The sequence below is a fragment of the Rhinopithecus roxellana genome, chromosome 19 (genome assembly GCF_007565055.1).
Source record: "Rhinopithecus roxellana isolate Shanxi Qingling chromosome 19, ASM756505v1, whole genome shotgun sequence".
In the NCBI taxonomy this organism is placed as follows: Eukaryota; Metazoa; Chordata; class Mammalia; order Primates; family Cercopithecidae; genus Rhinopithecus; species Rhinopithecus roxellana.
The window spans coordinates 67182811-67205065 of NC_044567.1; the positions used below are offsets into that span (position 1 = coordinate 67182811).

Here is a 22255-nt window from a genome sequence, read left to right on the forward strand (position 1 = left end):
CTTGACTATGGCGTAAAGTCAGGCACGTGCCCCTGCCGTTTCCCCTGCCATGCCTAGGCAGGCTGCCGGCCACAGGCAAAAGGAGGCTGGTGTGGGCTGAGACCTTCTCTGCTCTGGGTGCTGAGGGGCAGCAATGCAGGAGAGGCTGCAGCTCCCACCACAGTGTGGGGGCCTGGGTCTGCCCACCAAGGCCGACGTTAGCCACAGGGACCTGAGGACCCTCCAGAAGAGCAGATCACAGGCGGGACATCCCAGCTCCACCACACCCCCGCAGCCCTGGTGTCATCTGTGATAGTACCTCACAGTGCCTTCAAGGAACAGTTCAGGGAGACAGTGCGTGGGAAGCGTGGAGAGGCACCCAGCATGTGATCAGTGCCCTGTGAACAGGGTTGATGCCATTACCTTGCTCAGGCTGGCAAGGACACAGGACTGAGAGAGCCTGTCTGCCTAAGAACCACACTCGGGATCCCCACTGCCTTCTTACTGGCCTGACACCAGAAAGCAGCACCTGCCTCCTGGGACATTAGAGGTGGCTATGTTGGGAGGACCCCTGGGACTCCTGGGTGGGAGATGAGCGGAAACATGCACATCAGGTGACCTCACCAAGCCTATCCAGGCTTTTAGCCCAGGAACAACTTCTATTTTCTACTTTCTAGAGTAAATCACTTGTTTTAGAACAGTAGGAAAAAATAGAAACAACCAGCTTAGACCATGATCATTTCAGAAGATTGATTAAAAGACAGCCAAAAAAGCCTTCAAGTTGAGGCTGAAGAACACAAATAGAGTTGTCTGTGGATGACATGACTGTTTCCCCAGTGCAAGGTTCCCAACCACAGGCAGCAGATATCCAAACATGCCATGGGAGATAAGCTGTTTAACCCTCTGGAACCTAGACAAAACAGGAAGAATGGAGAAGTGCAGAGGTGCACGTGAAAACAGGGCTCAGCACATTTCCAGGGTGGAGAAATATTTAATAAAATCGGGGTCGAGAGAAAGTTAGTTGTACAATTCATCTCCCACATTCACTGCTGGCCAGGTCAGGGGCACCTGGTTTGAAATCAGGCTGACCTCCGGACAGTCGCACTAGTGCACTGTGTCTCGGGGAAATCTCAGGGTGATGCTGAGGCTGAGCCCCCAAAAGTCAAGGAAGTCAGTCCCACAGGCTGAGGAGCCCTGAAGGTTGGGGGAGCTGTGGCTGTGCTGCCTCTATCCTGCTGAGTGTGCGCTGCCCAGGCCTCACTCGTTCAGGAGCTTGTGCTTGACTGTGGTGCTCTCGGAGCAGAGATGGATGAAGAGGGTGCCGGCAGCGGTGCGGGCCCGCAGCTCCTGCAGCTCGTAGTCATGGGCCCACTCAATGTTGCCCCACTTCTGGATCTGAGGGAAGGACAAGACAAGTTGCTGGGTGAGTGGCCAGTGCCTAGCTGCTTCCTGGCCAAAGCCACATTCCATTCCAATAGCTCGGCTGAGGGCAACAGGTTTGGATCTTGCCAAAACACGAGACAAGCCTAGAGGGAGGCGGCAGGTAAGAACACCCAGGTGGGCCAGGCACAGTGGCTCACGCCTGTAATCCCAGCACTCTGGGAGGCCGAGGCAGGAAGACTGCTTGAACCCAGGAGTTCAAGACCAGCCTGGGCAAATATGGTGAAACCTCATCTCCACAAAAAGTTTTAAAAATTAGCTGGGTGTGGTGGGGGTGCACCTATAGTCCCAGCTACTTCAGAGGTTGAGGTAGGAGGACTGCTTTGAGCCCAGGAGGTTGAGGCTGCAGTGAGCCAAGATCATACCGCTGCACTCCAACCTGGGCAACAGAGCAACACCCTGTCTCAAGAACACCACACACACCCACACACCCACACCCACACACACACAACCACTCAGGGAGCCAGAGCAGGCACCTGTGCTTTCTGTGGCATGGATGGTCTAGAAGTAGTACAGTCCAGGCCCAGGGCCAGTGGCTGCCCACCCACCACTGGGCAGGCTGGGTACCAGAACCACCCATGTGACTTCTTTGAGGAGGCCTGACTTATGTGCCATCCCTTCTCTTACACTTCCTCCCGGGAAGCCTGTGAACGGACAGCCTCTGCAAGTTGCCTTGCCATGCTGGGCTACAAGTGCTCCCCGAGCCCCATGTGGGTGGAATAACTAAATCAAGCAAGGCCATGCAGTGGCTTCAACTCTAACTCTTGTGGTAGTCACAGAACTACAGATGCCTCTGCTCTGCACACTGGGGACACATTGCAGATTCTCTGTCTGGAGCTCTAAAAACAGGAGGGAGGAATCCTCAGACACACGGTGTGGCTGTCCAGATAGTGTAACTCCAACCAGACCCTGCTGGCTCCTCCCTGGCTAGTTGCCCAAGAGGCCTGGCCTGGCCGCCCCAGCTCATCCAGGAACTCAGAATCTGCCATGCTACACAAGCTATTTGAACTTCTGGGCTGCCTGGTCCCAAACTGTACAATTGTAATAAGTCATCTGAAGAGTATTACATATTTTTATTGTATACTATCACATACATAATTCAGGTTATTCCTCTGTTTGTAGAGGATCGAAACCAAAGTTCAGAGAATGATGGCCTGGCTTGGGTCCCATAGTCAGAAGCAGAGCACAGACTGGCTTCCCACCAGCCCTACAAGTCACCCCCTTCCTATGTAATCGGTTCTGACATCCAGAGAATAGTAGCAGGCCTACTTTGTTATACAAAAATAGTTTTTTTTCCCTGGCATTTTTCTGAGCAGAAGACTATAAGAACTAAGGAAATACATCACAAAAAGCTTTTTTGTGTGTGTTTTTTACCATACTAGGGACCAATTCATAATAGCAATTAACCTTCTGAGGTTGGTGGAATAACTGCAAAGATGGCCATAATTTTCAGAGTTAAAAAATGCAAACCATACTGTAGCAAAACCTTAATTCTGAGCCCACTAAATCAAAACTTGTGTACAAACAGCAGCTACCCCTATGCTCCTCTGCCAGCCAGATAAAATGTCAGGGTATGAAGGCTTAGCTGATGTAGGAGCACAAACAGGTTCTCAGTCATCTTGGCAGGGCCTGCTCTGCAGGCTTTATCAAGCCCAGATGGTCTTTATCCACCCGTGAACCTCCTTGTGCAGAGTGAGGCCTGACAGTCTTGGCCCTAAAATCACCAGACCTGGCTTCAAGCCCTAGCTGGCACATTTTCCAGAGGTGCAAACTTGCACCTCAGTTTCCTCCTGTGTAAAACAGAGATAACCACAGCTCCTACCTGCTCAGGCTGCTGAGAGGAGGTGAGATGGATACAGTGCAGGAACACAGCGGTAGCACTTACTGTTATTTTTTAAATGTTATTATCTTACAATACTTTTTTTTTTTTTGAGATAGGGTCTCACTCTGTCACCCAGGCTAGAATGCAGTGGCACAATCTTGGCTCACTGCAACCTCCACCTCCCAGGTTTAAGCAATCCTCCCACGTCAGCTTCCCAAATAGCTGGGACTACAGGCGCTAATTTTTGTATTTTTGTAGAGGTGGGGTTTTGCCACGTTGCCCAAGCTGGTCTCAAACTCCTGACCTCAAATGATCCACCCTCCTTGGCCACCCAAAGTGCTAGGATTACAGGTGTGAACCACCATGCCAGGCCTACTTGACAATACTTCTGCTGGTCCTTGATTTTGATTTCTGCATGTACACAAAAGTAATGAAAGCCAAGTATGCATAACTGTATTTCAGATGGGTTAGCTGTTCCCCCAAAGTGTGTCTGAACTAGGAAGGGGAAGGCGGGACCCGAGGTGCTGCTCCTCACCTGGTACTCCTCCTCCAGGCGTGACAGCAGCACAGCCTGCTCCACGGTCAGGTGCAGGTCAATCAGGCCCAGGGTCAGCACCAGGGACTTGAGCTGGGCAGCTACAAACTCAATCCCTGCAGGGACACAAGCCAAGTCAGGACCCAAAACAGGGCAGCTGCCACAACCTACCCCTTGTGAGTCCCAGCAGCCCTAGCAGAGAACAGGAGTGAGTGGTGCAAAGAGCCATCCAGCGATTGGCTCACTCTTCTGAAAGAGCACTCTGGTTTTCTCATCCTCTGCTCTTACCCAGTGAGACACATGACCCCAACTTGGCAAATCAGAGCTTCCCCCACCAGTCTAGTGATTGGTTCATGGATGGACATGTGACCCAAGCCAGGGCAATGAGATTGAACTCAAGACTTCCGCTGGAGAGTCAAAGGTGGAAAGGTGTGAGCCTAGAGCACCGAGTGATGGGCTAGCATCAGAGCCAGCCAGCCTCCACATTCAGCTAGCCCAGAACGCCCCTGTGCCTCTCTACTCACAGCACCTGGGGAGGGGCAAACACAGGCCTCAGACACTGATGGCCTTCACAGCCACCTGCCAAGCCCACAGGAAACTCTATACATACCTTGTAAAGCCCACGTGTTGTAAGATGCCAGGTGGCTGACGAGCACCTCCCGAGTCTTGGTGGGGACGCTGGGTCCCATTATGCTGGTGGAGGAGTTGATCTCCACGCTGTATCTGAAAGGAAAAGGGCTTCGGCATGTCTCTGTCATGATGTAGCTCAAGAGCAGCCCACCTTTTGACTAGAAACAAAGGCCTAAGCTTCAGAGCATGTGTGTGCATTGGCCAAGGAGCTAGTCTTGAGGCCTCCAGGAGCAACTGCTACCATGGTCAGTGGCCTCCTGACCTGATTTTCTTTTTTTTTTCTCTTTGAGACAGAGTCTCATTCTGTCGCCCAGGTTAGAGTGCAGTGGTGCGATCTCGGCTCACTGCCAGCTCCACCGCCTGGGTTCACGCCATTCTCCTGCCTCAACCTCCCGAGTAGTTGAGGCGCCTACCACCACACCCGGCTAATTTTTTGTATTTTTAGTAGAGATAGGGTTTCACCATGTTGGCCAGTATGGTCTTGATCTCTTGACCTGGTGATCCACCCGCCTTGGCCTCCCGAAGTGCTGGGATTACAGGCGTGAGCCACCACCCCTGGCCCCGACCTGATTTTCTGTCCCTCAAGAGCAAACTTAGAGGACCAAGAAACTGTGCCGAATGAAGGGATGGTTCCTGAGTCATGTGAGCTGGGGCTCAGTTACATGCAGCTGCCTGAAATGTTCATTCATTCACCTGGAATCTCCATCAAAAGGCCATGTGCCTTTTACATCTCTTTAAAAAGTTTTTCACATTTGAGGCCATATAAAAGTTAAAAACAATATTTAAAATGGTTTTCCTTAAAATAATGTTTATATATGTCATATATCATGGAGGTTTTCTTTTTTTTTGAGACAGAGTCTGGCTCTATCGCCCAGGCTGGAGTGCAGTGGCCGGATCTCAGCTCACTGCAAGCTCCGCCTCCCGAGTTCACGCCATTCTCCTGCCTCAGCCTCCCGAGTAGCTGGGACTACAGGCGCCGCCACCTCGCCCGGCTAGTTTTTTGTATTTTTTTTAGTAGAGACGGGGTTTCACCGTGTTAGCCAGGATGGTCTCGATCTCCTGACCTCGTGATCCGCCCGTCTCGGCCTCCCAAAGTGCTGGGATTACAGACTTGAGCCACCGCGCCCGGCCGTTTTCTTCTTTTTTATTGAAACACAGTCTCGCTCTGTCACCCAGGCTGGAGTGTGCTGGCATGATCTTGACTCACTGCAGTCTCAACCTCTCAGGCTCAAGCGATCCTCCCATCTCAGTCTCCCAAGTAGCTGGGACTACAGGCATGTGCCACCACACCTAGCTAATTTTTTGTAGAGACAGAGTTTCACCATGTTGCTCGAGCTGGTCTCAAACGCCTGGACTCAAGCAATCTGCCCACTTTGGCCTCCCAAAGTGTTGGGATTACAGCCATGAGCCACCATGACCAGTCAGCAGTCATTCAAACTTTTTTTTTTTTTTTTTGAGATGAAGTCTTTCTTGCTCTCTCCCCCATGCTGGAGTGCAGTGGCACGATCTCGGCTCACTGCGACCTCCGCTTCCCAGGTTCAAGTCATTCTCCTGCTTCAGCCTCCTGAGTAGCTGGGATTATAGGCGCCTGCCATCACGCCTGACTAATTTTTGTATTTTTAGTAGAGATGAGGTTTCACCTTGTTGGCCAGGCTGGTCTCAAACTCCTGACCTCAAGTGATCCACCTGCCTCAGTCTCCCAAAGTGCTGGGATTACAGGCGTGAGGCACCATGCCCGTCTTATTTTTTCAAACATTTATCAAGCTCTACCTTACATAAGGCATTGTTTTGGGTCTGTGGTCTATGGGACATCATGTGCTGGCTTCAAGAGACAATACCTTTTTTTTTTTTTTGAGAGGGAGTCTCAATCTGTCACCCAAGCTGGAGTACAGTGGCGTGATCTCGGCTCACTGCAAGCTCTGCCTCCCAGGTTCACACCATTCTCCTGCCTCAGCCTCCTGAGTAGCTGGGACGACAGGTGCCCGCCATCATGCCTGGCTAATTTTTTCTGTTTTTAGTAGAGACGGGGTTTCGCCGTGTTAGCCAGGATGTCATGATCCACCCGCCTCGGCCTTCCAAAGTGCTGGGATTACAGGCATGAGCCACCGCGCCTGGCCAAGAAGATACATTTTCAAGAATAATCATAACTAAATAAAACAGAAAAACACAATGTGGGATAAAAATAATTTTTGTAATTTTATTCCATATATCACTGATTTTTTCCATTGCTTAAAAAAAAAAAAAATCGGCTGGGGCTGGGCGCAGTGGCTCACGCCTGTAATCCCAGCACTTTGGGAGGCCAAGGTGGGTGGATCATGAGGTCAGGAGATCGAGACCATCCTGGCTAACACAGTGAAACCCCGTCTCTACTAAAAATACAAAAGAAATTAGCCAGACATAGGTGGTGCATGCCTGTAGTCCCAGCTACTCAGGAGGCTGAGGCAGGAGAATGGCCTAAAACCTGGGAGGCGGAGCTTGCAGTGAGCTGAGATCATGCCACTGCACTCCAGCCTGGCTGACAGAGCGAGATTCCATCTCAAAAAAAAAAAAAAAAAAAAAAAAATCCGGCTGGGTGCAGTGGCTCACACCTGTAATCCCAGTACTTCAGGAGACTGAGGCGGGCGATCACTTGAGGTCAGGAGTTCAAGACCAGCCTGGCCAACACAGTGAAACTCCATCTCTACTAAAAACACAAAAATTAGCTGGGTGTAGTGGGCACCTGTAATCACAGCTACTCGAGAGGCTGAGGCACGAGAATCACTTAAACCCAAGAGGTGGAGGTTGCAGTGAGCCACAATCACAGCACTGCACTCCAGCCTGGGCGACAGAGCGAGACTCCGTGTCAAGAAAGAAAAAAAAAAAAATCCTTGCTGAAATTCCCAATAGTACAAATGGACTGTAGGAAATGGCTAAGTTTTTCTGTAAACTCTTAAGGATAGGGTATTTCCTGCCACAAGAATCTGATGATTTTTATCTGTATTGTCACATTCCCACACAGTATTGTAGTCTGGTCTTTAGAGCACTGCCTTTGTCTTTTCCTTTAAGACCCAAGGAGGCCGGGCGCGGTGGCTCAAGCCTGTAATCCCAGCACTTTGGGAGGCCGAGACGGGCGGATCACGAGGTCAGGAGATCGAGACCATCCTGGCTAACACGGTGAAACCCCGTCTCTACTAAAAAATACAAAAAACTAGCCGGGCGAGGTGGCGGGCACCTGTAGTCCCAGATACCCGGGAGGCTGAGGCAGGAGAATGGCGTAAACCCGGGAGGCGGAGCTTGCAGTGAGCTGAGATCCGGCCACTGCGCTCTAGCCCAGGCAACAGAGCAAGACTCCGTCTCAAAAAAAAAGAAAATACCATGGTCAAGGTACTACCATGAAAGCCAGCCCTTCCAAATTTCCCTTGGGATCAAATGAAATTGAATTTATTTTGCCACCACATCAATAATCCATTCAACTTTGCACTCGAGTCTTCCTATTAGGAAAAATATTTCGTATCAATTCCTGGAAGCTACATATCCACTGAATGTTACCCGTAATTTTGCAGGAAGCTATCCAGACTTTTCTCCAAGTGCATACATATCATACATGTTGTTCTGTTATTTGATTTAATAGTACCACAATTGTGACAGAGATGAAAATCACTGCTAAAATTTGAACATTTACTGTGTGCTAAGCAGGATGCTAAGCCTTTACATGCATCCATTCATTTACTCCTCCTCAAACCCTGAGAGGTAGGATTATTAGCCCCATTTATGGACAAGGGAATTGAAGCTCAGAGAGATCAACTCATTAGCCAAGTCACACAACTGAGTCTCTAGCAGGGCTGGGATTCAAACCGACACTGCTGCTCTGACCCGCTGGCAGAAGGTGGCCTGGGGACTCCACTGCTTCTCCAAGGACACAGAGCTGCCCTTACACTTCATGAACTGCTATAGCAGGTGTGCTGTACCTAGTGGCTGAAATGGGTGCTTTTTTCCCAAGATGACCGTATCCCTGATCATATGAGGGGAGCTGAATCCCACGAGTGCTCTGAAATCAGAAAGCTGACTAGCTAAGGGCACTAGTTTTCCAGCGTGGCCCCCTGACCCCAACACTCCACCAACGCAGGTGCCCAGTCAGTGCTTTCTGCAGGGCTGTATATCTTACCTTTTCTCAGCCCATTCGATGATTGGATCCCACTCATTCCTTTGAAGTTCCACTAATGTCTCAGGCTCCTCCACCCTGTAGCTAATTCATTGTAAAAATCACCTTCATTAATAAAAAAGTACAATTCCTTCATTCAGTGACAGAAAAGGAAAAACACAAAGGACAACAGCAAAAACTTCACCACCACCATCCCAGCCCCACAAGTCTTTTCCCGTAAAGCAGTGGTTCTCAAAGTGCGGCCCTGGCACCACCATCACCTGGGAACTTGTTATAAATACACATTCTCAGGCTGCATCCCTATACAATCAGAACTTCTGGAGGTGGGGCCCAGCAATCTGTTTTAACAAGCCCTCTAGGGGATTCTAATGTAAGCCTGAGTTTGAGAACCACTACCCTAATGCCCCCAAATATTTGACAGGTCCAAGCTTGCTGTGCTATGTTACTGTCATTCTAAAGCAGATCCAATCTACCAACTGCAACCCTGGGTCCACACCCGCTTGACCTGGATGCTGAACGGGAATGCTGTGCCAGATGCTCAGTCTTTGCATCTCTACCCTCACCCCCTCCAAGAGACTGTGCTCCTGGTCACAGACCAAAATAGCCTGTTTACACCTCACAAGCCCATCCACCTCCTGGCTACAGATGCAGCTGCTGGCACAGATGCCAGACCTGACGGGACCAAGCTAGAAGCCAGGCTGTGCCATTTGTTTGACCAAGAGATACAGGCATTAGTCAGCTGAGAGGAGCTGAGCTGCAGGGTTTCATGGGATGGGAACCCAAGTGGGCATTATGGAAATCCACCATCTTGTGTAAGCAAAGTGGGGAAGAAAGGTCATGAGTTATGCTGGGAGGGGCAGATGGGCAGCCAACCTTTCCTCCCTCACCTTCCGCTCACCCCAGTAGGGCACAGGGAGGAGCTCTGACATTGGATCTTACAGCTCCCTTTCCTGGTGGCCCGATCGTCCTTCATTTCCTGTCAGGATCCCTGTATAGTTTTCAAGAAATCTCCTTTTTGTCTGAGCTAGGTTGAATGGGTTTCTGCTCCCTGCAGTCAAGTGAACCTAATATAAATGGAGTGGGCTTTCCCACTAGCTATGGGCCACCCCCTTCGAAAGCATGATTCCAGTCATCAGTGCTGACTTCCTGTGTCATCGTGAGATGACTCAGGATCCTAGAGCACTTGGGCTAGCAGGCACAGTGCTGCTCAATCATTTCCATTGTTTCTCAACTTTCCTTCGGCAACACTGACCAGTTAGCCAAGAAATATAGACACAGAGGAGAATTCAGAACTGGAGAAGGACACTCCTAATTATTAGCATCCATAGTGCCAAGGATGTCTACCTGAGAAAGTGTCAGTGGGCAGAAGTTTAAGGTCACAGGTGCCCCAGGCCTAAGGGGCCTGTGGTCACGGCACCTGCAAGAGCTGCATAACCACCCTCCCAGCCTAAGGAGCAGCTTCTAGGCTAGAGAAGAGGGGTGGTCATGTTCTAACACCATTGTAGCCTGAGCAGTCCTCCTCCTAAGGGGCTACAGAGCAGCCAAATGCCAAAGTCAAGTGGGCCACCTTCCCTGTCCTTGCAATAAATGGAGAGGGTTTCTTCTTCCACTGATAACCATCTGGGCAAATCAGGAAAAATAGCCCCAGGGACTGTCTCAATCCAAGGGGAATGCCCATCTAAATGTCCATTACCAGATGGTGTCAGTGTCCAGAAACTTCACAGCTGCCCGGATCAGCTGATCCTTGTTTCTCTGGGTTGGGTTGTCCAAGGATGTGTTGCACAATGTGGTCTGAATCAAAGGCAAAGACCAAAACCACCCTGTCACTGCCTGCGGGGCTCAGACAAAAGCCCTGCTTTCCTGAGGACACCTCATCTGACACATAGCAGATAGCACCACAGCACAGCCCTCCACCAGAGGCATCTGCACTACCGGAGCAGCAGCACAGCTACTGAGAGTGTGCCACAGCCAGGCTCCATGCCAAATGCTTTCTGTCGACGTTCACAGGACTTGAGGGAAGCTTGCAGCAGCCCCATGATTAGTGAACCTCCCCACAGTCACATTATTACCAGGTTCTAGTGTATTTAATCCTCACAACAACCCTTTGGAATAGGTACTATTATTATGCCCATCTGGGATGTGAAAACTGAGGCCCAGACAGGTTAGGTTAAGTACATCATCAAATACAGTTAATAAGACACGTATCAGTGATGGAGCTCAAATCTGACTGGAAACCTTTACCAGCTGCCTCCCTTACACCTTAGAAAGCAGGGAAACAGACCATGCAAATCAGGATTAAGATTATTTGTTTTGGCCAAGTGTGGTGGCTCACGCCTGTAAACCCAACACTTTGGGAGGCTGAAATGGGTAGATCACCTGAGGTCAGGAGTTCAAGACCAGCCTGGCCAACATGGTGAAATCCCATTTCTATTAAAAATACAAAAATTAGCCGGGCATGGTGGTGGGCGCCTGTAATCACAGCTACTTGGGAGGCTGAGACGGGAGAATCGCTTGAATCCAGGAGGCGGAGGTTGCAGTGAGCTGGGATTGCGCCATTGCACTCCAGCCTAGGCAACAGAGCGAGACTCTGTTTAAAAAAAAAGATTATTTTTTTCCAGACTTACCTTGTCAATAACAGGCTGCTTAGGTTACCCTATTCGTTTGTAGCCCCAATCACCCCAATTTCACTAGGTTGTCAAGGATTAGGCCAGGCTGTGATGTTGGCAGGAGGCCCATGTGAGTTTGCAAAGGTTGAGCATAGCAGCGGCTGGGATGACAGCAGCTGACTCCTTACACTGACTCAGTGCCCAATCAGTGCTGGGGACCATGCCAAGGGCTTTCTTGCATCATCTCATCTCATCCTGACCACAGCTCTCTGAGGTAGGTACTATTATCACTCATCTTTAGTAGATGGGGAATACAGGGCTGTGAAAGGGGCAGCAACCTGCCCAAGGTTACAGTTTAGAAGCTGCAGAGGCTGGACCAAAGAGTCTGGCTGGGCCCTTCCTTCCCCAGGCAGCCTTGGTGCCTAGATGAGCCACTTTGGTGTGGACGAGGGGCTCTGGTTCTATAGGGAGTCTTCCTCACCTCACCCATCTGCCTCCAGTGGATCTTATATTCAACTAATATTTACTAAGTACCAACTAAACTACCTGCTAGTGGCTGTCCAGATACTGGTGAGTAAAACAGACATGGCTCCTGCTTTTCTGTTGCTTACCAGGCAGTAGAGACAGACAGACAATAAATGTGCAAACATAAAACAATTACAAATTGTCTAAGTGCTGACAAAACAAATGGCCAGCTGCTGTCAGAGAAAATAAGAGAGCTGGGTAGTCAGTGAAGGTGACATCTGTCCTGAAACCAAAGGAGAAACCAGTCAAACAGCACAGTGTTCCTAGGAGAGAGAACTGCAAGTAGCCAGGCCAGACAAGAGAAGAGTTTAGCACATTAGTGACTCGTGAGGAGGTGAACACCTGGGGCCCAGGTAGGCAAAGGACCATCCCCCAGGGCCTTGTCAGAATTTGGTAAGGGATCTACCCTAGGAAGCCCTGGGTGGGTCTCAGGGTCCAGATTCGCACTGTGAACTTGTTACCAGGTGCATGGTGTAGTACTTGATGGTATCCTGCTGGGAATCCCATTCAGTGGCCACTGCAATGGCCAGGGCCTCACTGGGGACTGTAAAGAGCTTGGCTTGGGGAGTTTTCAGCTTCCTCTGGTCCAGGTTTATCTCAAAGCCACCTTGAAAGATCAAATGAAAAACTCTCAGGGATTTGTTAAGTGGAATCAAGTGACCATTCCTATATTTAGCCACTTGAATTGGTACAGACAAAGCCAACTCTGAGTCCCTTACAGAAATATATCTGACAAAAGCAGGAAGGATAATCTCACCACGGAACAAGCTGAAGATGAAAAATGTTCCCGACCATTCACAAAAAGAAAAAAAAAAAAAAGAGGCAGTCAAAATTTCAGACACTCACCTTCACCCTGTGTGATGCTGACATTCTGATAAAACCTCTTCCTTTCTGTAAGAAAGATTTTTCAAAGAGGCAGTTTAAAATAACGTTGAGACAACTCAGGAAGCGACAGGACCAGCTTGTATCATTACTGCTAATGTTGATTGATTGGCTTGATTTTCATATCCCCATTCCAGGTCTGCCCTACTCAACATGGTATAATCAACCGCTTCTGATTAAAGCTGGGGGAAGGGAGCATCCGATCTCCAGGGAGGAGGGAGGAACAGGACATGCTGGTCATGCCTCTGCCAACCCCCCAGCCTGGGGACAAGTCTGATCAGGAGCATCTCAGCATGATTTCCCACCCTCCCCACCACCAGTGCCACTCCATGCCAGCACAAACCTAAAGTCGGTGTCTGAGTGGGACAAAGCTAGAGACCCATTTCAGCCAAGACTCTGATGCCTCTAAGGAGTGAGTGGAAAGCCAGTGTGCCTGCGCAGGGTGTGCGTGTGTGGTACATAGGCAGGATGCAGAGCTCCCAAGGGCATTTCCCATCCCCTCTCTCCAATTAATTAACCTAATTAACCAGCTTGCTTGTGTATCCAACAGGAACTCCAAACATTTCCTTCAAGAAAGGGAAAATCTGTGTCCTGTGTTTTCTTTTGAAATTAACTTGAATAAAATCTTACATGAAACAGGCTCCTTCTTTTACCCTGGAGGGATTAACAATCAAGAGTACTTCTAAGGAATTATGCAGATTCCCTCAACTGATAACAAAGAAGTCACATTTTGGAAGCTATAAGCTATAACTCAGTCTCTCACATCTGTGACAAACACAAAACTTTCATTCATTCATTTGTTCACTCGTTCATGTGTTCACTGAGTTCTCAAAGTCTTCAGAGGCCCTAACTGAAGTTATTTATTAGAAATAATGATGCAGCATGTGGAGGAAAAAAGAGCAAATAATTTGCTTTATTTATTTATTTATTTATTTATTTTGAGATGGCATCTCACTCTCTTGCCCAGGCTGGAGTGTAGTGGTACAATGTCAGCTCACTGAAACCTTCGCTTCCTGGGTTCAAGCGATCCTCCTGCCTCAGTTCCCTGAGTAGCTGGGATTACAGGCGTGCACCAACACTCCAGGCTAATTTTTGAATTTTTAGTAGAGGCAGGGTTTTGCCATGCCAGCCAGGCTGGCCTCGAACTCCTGACCTCAAGTGATCCAACCCGTGAGCCACCATGCCCAGCCAAATAATTTGCTTTTAATGCTAAAAAAAAAAAAAAAAAAAAGGCTGGTCACAGTGGCTCATGCTTATAATCCTAGCACTTTGAGAGGCCAACATGGGAAGACTGCTTGAGGCCAGGAGTTTAAAACCCAGGCTGGGCAACATGATGAGACCCCATCTCTACAAAAAACACAAAAATAAGGCTGGGTGCAGTGGCTCATGCTGTAATCCCAGCACTTTGGGAGGCGGGGGCAGGTGGATCACCTAAGGTCAGGAATTCGAGACCAGCCTGGCCAATGTGGTGAAACCCTGTCTCTACTAAAAATACAAAAATTAGCAAATATGGTGGCGCATGCCTGTAGTCCCAGCTACTCGGGAGGCTGAGGCAGGAGAATCGCTTGAACCCGGGAGGCAGAGGCTGCAGTGAGCTGAGATTGTGCCACTGCACCCCAGCCTGGGTGACAGAGCAAGACTCCATCTCAAAAAATAATAATAATAAAATACAAAAATAAAAAATTAGCCAGGCATGGCAGCAAATGCCTGTAGTCCCAGCTACTAGGGGGGTTGAAGCAGGAGGATTGCTTGAGCCCAGGAGGCTGAGGCTGCAGTGAGCTGTGATGTCACCACTGCACTCCAATCTGGGCAACAGAACAAGACCGTCTCTTGAAAAACAAACAAGCAAACAAAATAACAAAAACAACAACAACAAAAAACAAGCTTAAGTTAAAATTTGATTAATTCAAACAGACCATGAAAATTCAGGAGAAATTAGTATGTGTGCATGGAGAGGGAAGGGTAATGGAGAAGTGGGCAACTGGTTTTACTCCAAATATTTTTATGTTTTCCCATCATATCAGTTTTCTATAAATCTCATTTGCTATCACTAATACTTAAAGACAGAGGGCCCAAAATTGCATTCCACATTCGCACTTACTAAACTAAGGCCCAAATTTTTTTCCCACAAAAATATTTGTGTGGCTACCATGTGCCTTGGCACTTGGGATACAAGAGTCAATAAAATAGACAGGGAGTTTAAAGTTTTTTTTAGGATCAGATCTATCCACCAAGATGATGCTGTCTTTCTATGGCACGATTTACCAACTTCATCTGAAATCACAACACTGATTATCTCGTATGTTTGACACTAACATTGGAAGTTTATAGCACCCTAGTGCTTTTACATTTCTTTACATGCTGTCCTGGTCATATCCAAATGGCAGGCTAGATATAGGTCTGGAGGCCTCCTTTCCTCTCTCAGGTCTGGAGTGAGGTAGACCATGTCCTCTGTGTTTTCAATGCAACAGGCTGGGCAGCATGTATAAAACCAGGCCAGGCAGGAAGTTGGGAAGGGCTCTGAAAGCTCTGACTCAACACTAGGGAAAGGGTCTTCCCACGTCAGCAGGAAGTGCCAGCAAGAGTGTACAAGTATACAAGAGTGAGCACTCTAGCATACTTCCAGGCCTGGTCTGGGAAGTGAACCCAAGAGACCTGGGCCAGAGGAACAGACTCAGGGCAGGAACTGCCAGCACAGGGCTGAACCTTCAAAAGCTCCTGGGACAGCCAGGTTTCCCAAGAGGGAAGTCTTTTTTCTGTTTTCTTGGCCAGGCTCACTTCTGTAACTGAATAAGAGAAAACTAGACGGGAGTGGGATGGACGGAAGGCAGGGAAGGAACCACCAAAATTGCTTAAAGCAGAAGAAAACCATGCAGAAAATGAGACAGCAGTCGGGCAAAAGGAGCCCAGGGGCTGCCAGTCCTCAGATTAGAAGGCAGGTGCACATAGATGTGTTTTAGCCAGGGGCTCTCCTGAATGACCCACTGACACGTGCAGGGGCAAACGTGTCTTGGAACAAGCTTTGGTGAGTACTAATCATGTTCCAGGACATATGGTAAGTCCTGGGAATGGGACATGTGCAAAGCTCATCTCTGCACCCTCCAGCCGCTTACTGTGTAGTAGGAATACAGACCACTAAACCAGGTAAACAATAAGGTGATTTCTGTGATGGGGCAGGCAAGTGGAATGATTAGTCAGAATTAGATTGCAACTTGAAGGTGAGGCAGGAGGTACCAAACTTTATGATTGATTCAATTTTTTTTTTTTTTTTTTGCAGAGGGGGCTGTGGAAGTAGTTTCCAGAAGAAGAAACCGGTTGCATGAAGGACCAAGGCTTCGAGACAGCATTTGTGGACTAGACAGATGGTCAGAAGGAGAATACAAGATTCTCTACGATGCTAGAGAGGGCAATGGGGCCACATCTGGGGGACATGTAGATCACTGCAAAGACAGCAAAGGGAACCAAGTAAAGGCTCCACATAGGCACACAAGAACATGATCTGGGGCCAGGCGTTGTGGCTCATGCCTGTAATCCCAGAACTTTGTGAGGCCGAGGGGGACAGATCACTTGAAGCCAGGAGGTCGACAGCAGCCTGGCCAACATGGTGAAATCCTGTCTCTACAAAAAATAAAAAAATTAGCAAGGCATGGTGGTGCCTGCCTGTAATCCCAGCTACTCAGGAGGTTGAAAATCAGTTGAACCCAGGAGGCGGAGGTTGTAGCAAACCAAGATTGTGCCACTGCACTCCAGCCAGGGTGACAGAGAGAGACTCTGTCTCAGAAAAAATAAAAAAAAACGAACACGATCTGGACAATTCCTTTGGGGGATCCATGTTCCCCAACAATATCACATAAGACAAAATGTGAGACCACCAGAAACCCATGAAGCTCCCATGTTCTCAGTGAATACAGGGTTAACAGACATCAATGGGAACCTTGTCTTTAAACATGAAAAAAAATCAGCCTAGCTTCGTAGGAGCAAGCAGAACTGGCCTTCTCTTTAGAAAGATTACCAGCCTCAGGAACCACAACTCCCACAGTGCACCAAGAAGAGGAAGTACTGGTTTCAGAGCTGTCTCAATGCCTTTATCTTTTAAAACAGTGCCATCTGGTGGGCCTTAAACCTTAAAGTTGAAATTCTACCTCCAGGTCCATCTGTAATCCTAGGGCGGCTCTAACCAACTCTTTTCAGGTATCAAAATTCTTCAGCCCAAATACATAAAGAACTCTTACGACTCAATAACAAAAAGACAAATAGGCTGGGCATGGTGGCTCACGCCTGTAATCCCAGCACTTTGGCTGGCTGAGGCAGGTGGATCGCTTCAGTCCAAGAGTTCAAGACCAGCTTGAGCAACATGGCAAAACCCCATCTCTACAAAAATACAAAAATTAGCCAGGCATGGTGGTGCACGCCTGTAGTCCCAGCTACTCAGGAGGCTGAAGTGGGAGGATCACCTGAACCTGGGAGGTTGAGGCTGCAGTGAGCCATGAACATTAGCCTAGGCAACAGACCAAGGCCCTGTCTCAAAAACAACAACAAATAACCCAATTTAAAAATGTTCAAGTCTGAGAGACATAGGTGGGAAGATCGCTTGATTCCAGGAGTTTGAGACCGGCCTGGACAACATAGCAAGACCCTGTCTGTACCAAAAAAATTTAAAAATTAGCTGGGCATGGTGGCACACACCTGTAGTTTCCAGCTACTTTGGAGGCTGAGGTGTGAGGCTCACTTGAGCCCAGGAGGTTGAGGCTGCAGTGAGCTGTGACTATGCCACTTGCACTACAGCCTGGGTGACAAAGCAAGAGCCCCTCTCTTTAAAAAAACCATGGTCAAGGGATCTGAATAGACGTTTCTTCAAAGAAAATATACAAACAGCCATTAAGCACGTGAAAAGATACTCAACATAATTCATCAGAGAAATGCAAATCAAAACCACAATGAGATACCACTTCAAACCCTTTAGGACAGCTATAATAAAAAAGACAACAACAAGTGTTGTTGAGATGTAGAGAAACTGGACTCCTCAAACACTGCTGGTGGAAATGTGAAATGGCACAGCCACCTTGGAAAACAGTCTGGCAGATCCTCCAAAAGTTAAACAGAGTTACCTTTGACCCAATAATTCTACTCTTAGGTATATACCCAAGAGAAATGAAAACATATATCCACACAAAAACTTGTACATGAATGTTCTTGGTAGTGTTATTCATATTAGCCAAAAGGTAGAAACAACCCTGTGTCCACCAATGGATGAATGGATAAGTGAAATGTGGCATAGTTACATATACAATGGAATATCGTTTGGCAATAAAGAAGAATGGAGCAGGCCAGGTGCGGTGGCTCATGCCTGTAATCCCAGCACTTTCGGAGGCCGAGGCGGGTGGATCACAAGGTCAGGACATCAAGACCATCCTGGCTAACACGGTGAAACCCCGTCTCTACTAAAAATATAAAAAATTAGCCGGGCGCGGTGGCAGGCACCTGTGGTCCCAGCTACCCAGGAGGCTGAGGCAGGAGAATGGTATGAACCCAGGAGGCGGAGCTTGCAGTGAGCCGAGATGGCGCCACTGTACTCCAGCCTGGGCGACAGAGCGAGACTCTGTCTCAAAAAAAAAAAAAAAAAGAATGGAGTATTGATACATGATACAAGGTAGATAAAATTTTAAAACGTTTAGGTGTGGTGGCTTACTCCTGTAATCCCAGCACTCTGGGAGGCCGAAGCAGGAGGATCACTTGAGGCCAGGAGTTTAAGGCCAGCCTGAGCAAGACCCCATCTCTACAAAACACTAAAAAACTAATTGGGCATGGTGGTGTGTGCCTGTAGCCCTAGCTACTTGGGAGGCTGAGGCAGGAAGATCACTTGAGCCCAGTAGTTTGAGGTTACAGTGATCTGTGATCGTACCACTACACTCCAGCCTGGGCAACAGAATGAGACCCAATCTCTTTAAAACAAACAAACAAACAAACTTTAAAACATTATGCTAAGTGAAAAAGTCAGTCAAAAAAGACCACACTCTATTTCTATGAAATGCCCCAAACAGGGAAATCTATAAAAGAACAAAGGAAAGTAGTAGTTGCCAAGGCATGGAAGGAGTAAGAATGACAGCTGAAGGGTGCAGGTTTCTTTTAGGGGTGATAAAAATGTTCTAAAATTGATTGTGGCAATGGCTGTACAATTCTATAAATATACTAAAAACTATTATATTTACACTTCAAGTAAATGAATTGTATAGCAAGTATATATCTCAATAAAGCTGTTTAAAAAAATCCTTCAGGCCAAATGTACAACATTTAGTAAAATTTTTCTGCAAAGAATCAGATAGTAAATATTCTAAGTTTTGCAAGCCATACAATATCTGTTCCAACTATTCAACTCTGCCACTGTAGTGAAACTAGCCATATATGATATGGAAATGAATGTATGTGGCTGTGTTCCAATAAAACTCTACTTACAAAAACAGGTGGCAGGCTGGACCCTGATCTACAGACTACATAATATCCCTCAATCCACACCACTATTCTATGAGAATGACAAGGCAGCTAATGCCTTGGAGGTGATAGAAAAGCTAAATGTCTTGTCTAGGTGACAGACAACTGGTAAATAGCATTGACAAGACTTCTAGTCTTGACTTCATCAGGCAGTCGCATTCAGCCAGATATGCTGAATAGATAGGTTTCTCCAGAACACCTCCCACTCTGGGAGTCAATAGACCTCTGATAAGCTGGTGCAGAACTAAACTGCCACAACAACCTCACAGAGGTCTTCTTGTTGCAATATCTCCTCCTCCAACACCTCAGTGACCCTTTCCTAAACTCCTCCTCTCCCTCTGATAACCTTCAATGGCATGGCCATTCCTAAGTGGCCAAGTTCAATCAGCTTGCTGACTGAAGTGTTCATTGAGAAGAACCCACTGGGGTTTAATCTTCTACTACTCCAAACACGCACAAGTATCTCACAACTGGTAATGTCTTTAAAGAGCACACATGGGCCTGATTTCTGCACCTCCCTCCTCATTCATTCATTCCTATTTTCTTTCACATTTGACTGCCTATCATGTGCCAGGTACTTCCAAGAGCCTAAACTAGTAAGTTTAGGTACTACTTACCATGTGCCATGTAATTCCAAGAGCCTAACTAGTAAGTTTAGGCTTTTTAGAAAGGAAAAGAAGGCAGTAGATCAAGTGCCACCATTATGTAAAGTGAGCATCCACTAATCTAAATTAACCCTTTGTGGTCGGGCGTGGTGGCTTACGCCTATAATCCCAGCAGTTTGGGAGGCTGAGGTGGGAGGATCACCTGAGGTCAGGAGTTCATGACCAGTCTGGCCAACATGGTGAAACCCCATCTCTACTAAAAATACAAAATTAGCCTGGTGTGGTGGTGGACACCTGTAATCCCAGCTACTTGGGAGGCTGAGGCAGGAGACTTGCTTGAATCTAGGAGGCGGAGGTTGCAGTGAGTCAAGGTTGCACCATTGCACTCTAGCCTGGGTGACAAGTGCAAAATTCCATCTCAAAATAAATAAAAATATATATATATACACACACACATGAAAAAATTAATTAACCCTTTGCTTTTTGCCAACTTGGTGAACTCCTGAATGTGTCCCATTTGCTATGCCTCCCTGGGATGCCCTTCCTTCCTCTTCTTTACTGGCCCTTCATGGGCCATTTCCAGGCCCTTCCCCTGAGTCCTACAGGTGAAACTTCAGCTCCCTGCTGCATCCAGCCCCCTTCCCCATTTCTATAAAGTTATAGAACTTGGCCAGGTGCAGTGACTCATACCTGTAATCCCTGCACTTTGAGAGGCCGAGGCGGGCAGATCACAAGGTCAGGAGTTCGAGACCAGTCTGGCCAATATAAACCCTATCTCTACTAAAAATACAAAAATTAGCCGGGCATGGTGGCAGATGCCTGTAGTCCCAGCTACTCGGGAGGCTAAGACCAGAGAATCACTTGAACCTGGGAGGCAGAGCTTGCAGTGAGCCGAGATCGCGCCACTGCACTCCAGCCTCCACGACAGAGTGAGACTCCGTCTCAAAAAAAAAAAAAGAAAAGAGAAGAAAAGAAACAAACAAACAAAAAAAAGAACTTGACAGCCAGAAAGATCCTCAAAGACAACCTAGTACTTCAACTCATGGAGAAAAATGAGGAAGTAGTTGCATGCCCAAGATCACACAGACCTCAGAGGTTTTGCCAGTATCAGATCCTAGATTTGCACTCCTGCCACAATGCCAAACTGTCTGTGAAGTTCTGGAGTTTCTAAAGCAGGCAGTGTTAGGTAAAAGTCCCTCATACCTTGCTGTCACCCTGGACATGTTCTAGATGCCCAACACTCTCCCACCTTCTTGCTGAACTCCTACTCATCTATCATGGCTCAGCTTAAATGCCCTTTCACCCAAGACCCATTCTAAACCCTGAACAGCCCCAAGATGGGAGCAGGTGATTCTCCGTGTTTTCACAGCTTCTTTGTATGTCCCTTATCAGGATATTATAACCTTTTGCACTCAACAGTGAACATCATTCAGGTGGGCCTTTTTCTTCTTTAACTGAGCTTCTCTACCAATACATACAAGTGGGTCTTAAAGACTACCGTGTCTCCTGCCTCCAGCACTATAAAACTAACTGAATGGTGGGAGGGTGTTGCTGCTTTTCATTCACTGAAATGAATCATTCTCACTCTTACCCTAACACCACTCACCATCAGCAATGAAAGAGCCACTACTTCTGAGCTTCATCAGAGTTGGAGGTGGAGGTGACTCCACAGTCAAAGGTGGAGGTGTCAATTTCTATTTAGCAGAGAAGGCTGCAGATGGCAGAGGTTGTGGTAGGAGGGAAAGTCAGGAAACCTGCAGCTGAAGTGCCCAGGATGGAGGAATGAAGGTCCAGGTTCTAGGTCCCTTCTGTGCAGGTATTGTGTTGGGCAGTGGAGACACGGAAAGCAGTCAGACACCACAAATCTCTGAGAGAGTCTGTCTGTAACCTAGGCGAAGTCCTGATTCAGAGCCCAAACTTCCCCTTTTGAAAACAAGGATGACACCTGCTTTCCTTATTAAAGGGAGGGCAGCCATAAGCTTTGAGAAAAGCTGCACAGGCCAAATATCAATTACTGTATCGTGCGTGACTCGCTGTTCCCTCTCGGGTCGTCTGCCCTTGTCTGGGCTTCACTTTCTCATCTGTAAAAAGACTTGACCGGCTTGCATAACCTCATGAGCCTGAACTCTGCCTCAGTCACCTCGCTTTGCACAGCCGAAGTCCGAAGCCCACCTTACCCCAGCCGGCCCCTACCCAAAAGAGAGTGTGTCATAGTCTTACCTGTTGGCGGGGCGTAAGCCCGGGCTGGAGACGGGATGGTTGGCCCCGGACTCATAGAAGCGCAGAGGCCACCCGCAGGCCGATTCAGGAGACGGCGTCCCCCGTCCCGCAGCCGGAGGCAGCTCCTCCACATCGCGCCCGAGGGTCTGGGAAGATGCGCAACGCGAAACCTGGAGTAGGAAACACAGAGCGAAGAGACCCCCACAACCGCACGTTCGGGCTGTACGGAAACCTCTCACCGCTTCCTCCAAGCCGTCAGCCTCCCTTGGACGCCGCCATCTTCCGCATGACACCAACGGCGCGCCGTCGCCTTCGCAAACCTCCTGCGCACATCCCTAGTCAATCAGCATCACAAACGCACCTCGCCCCGCCCCCTCCACG

The 22255-nt window shown here is 48.2% G+C and overlaps 1 protein-coding gene across 2 annotated transcripts; it reads right to left on the bottom strand.

Annotated features, from left to right (window-relative positions):
- Positions 1-950: 950 nt before the first annotated feature.
- ATPAF2 (ATP synthase mitochondrial F1 complex assembly factor 2) lies at positions 951-22190 on the bottom strand. 2 transcript variants are annotated; one of them, XM_030923697.1, is made up of 9 exons: positions 21875-22006; positions 21261-21462; positions 12525-12569; positions 12140-12285; positions 10241-10338; positions 8551-8631; positions 4387-4499; positions 3777-3892; positions 951-1374 (listed from the first exon to the last, which is right to left on the bottom strand). In XM_030923697.1, exons 2-9 carry the CDS (start codon positions 21295-21297, stop codon positions 1237-1239), a joined length of 774 nt encoding a protein of 257 aa, XP_030779557.1. In that variant the 5' UTR covers positions 21298-21462; positions 21875-22006; the 3' UTR covers positions 951-1236. The 2 variants fall into 2 exon arrangements, with proteins under 2 accessions (XP_030779557.1, XP_010365961.1); XM_010367659.2 differs by lacking the exon at positions 21261-21462 and having other exon boundaries at positions 21875-22190.
- Between the last annotated feature and the right edge of the window lie 65 nt (positions 22191-22255).

Bases quoted from the DNA above. Each gene is read 5' to 3' on its own strand.
- ATPAF2 (XM_010367659.2), bottom strand. From the start codon at position 22,007: ATGTGGAGGAGCTGCCTCCGGCTGCGGGACGGGGGACGCCGTCTCCTG. The intron at 10,339-12,139 runs GTAACAAGTTCA...CCTTTGATTCAG, and splicing joins AGTACTACACCATGCACCTG to ACCACATTGTGCAACACATC. The intron at 8,632-10,240 runs GTAATGGACATT...ACAATGAATTAG, and splicing joins CTGGACACTGACACCATCTG to CTACAGGGTGGAGGAGCCTG.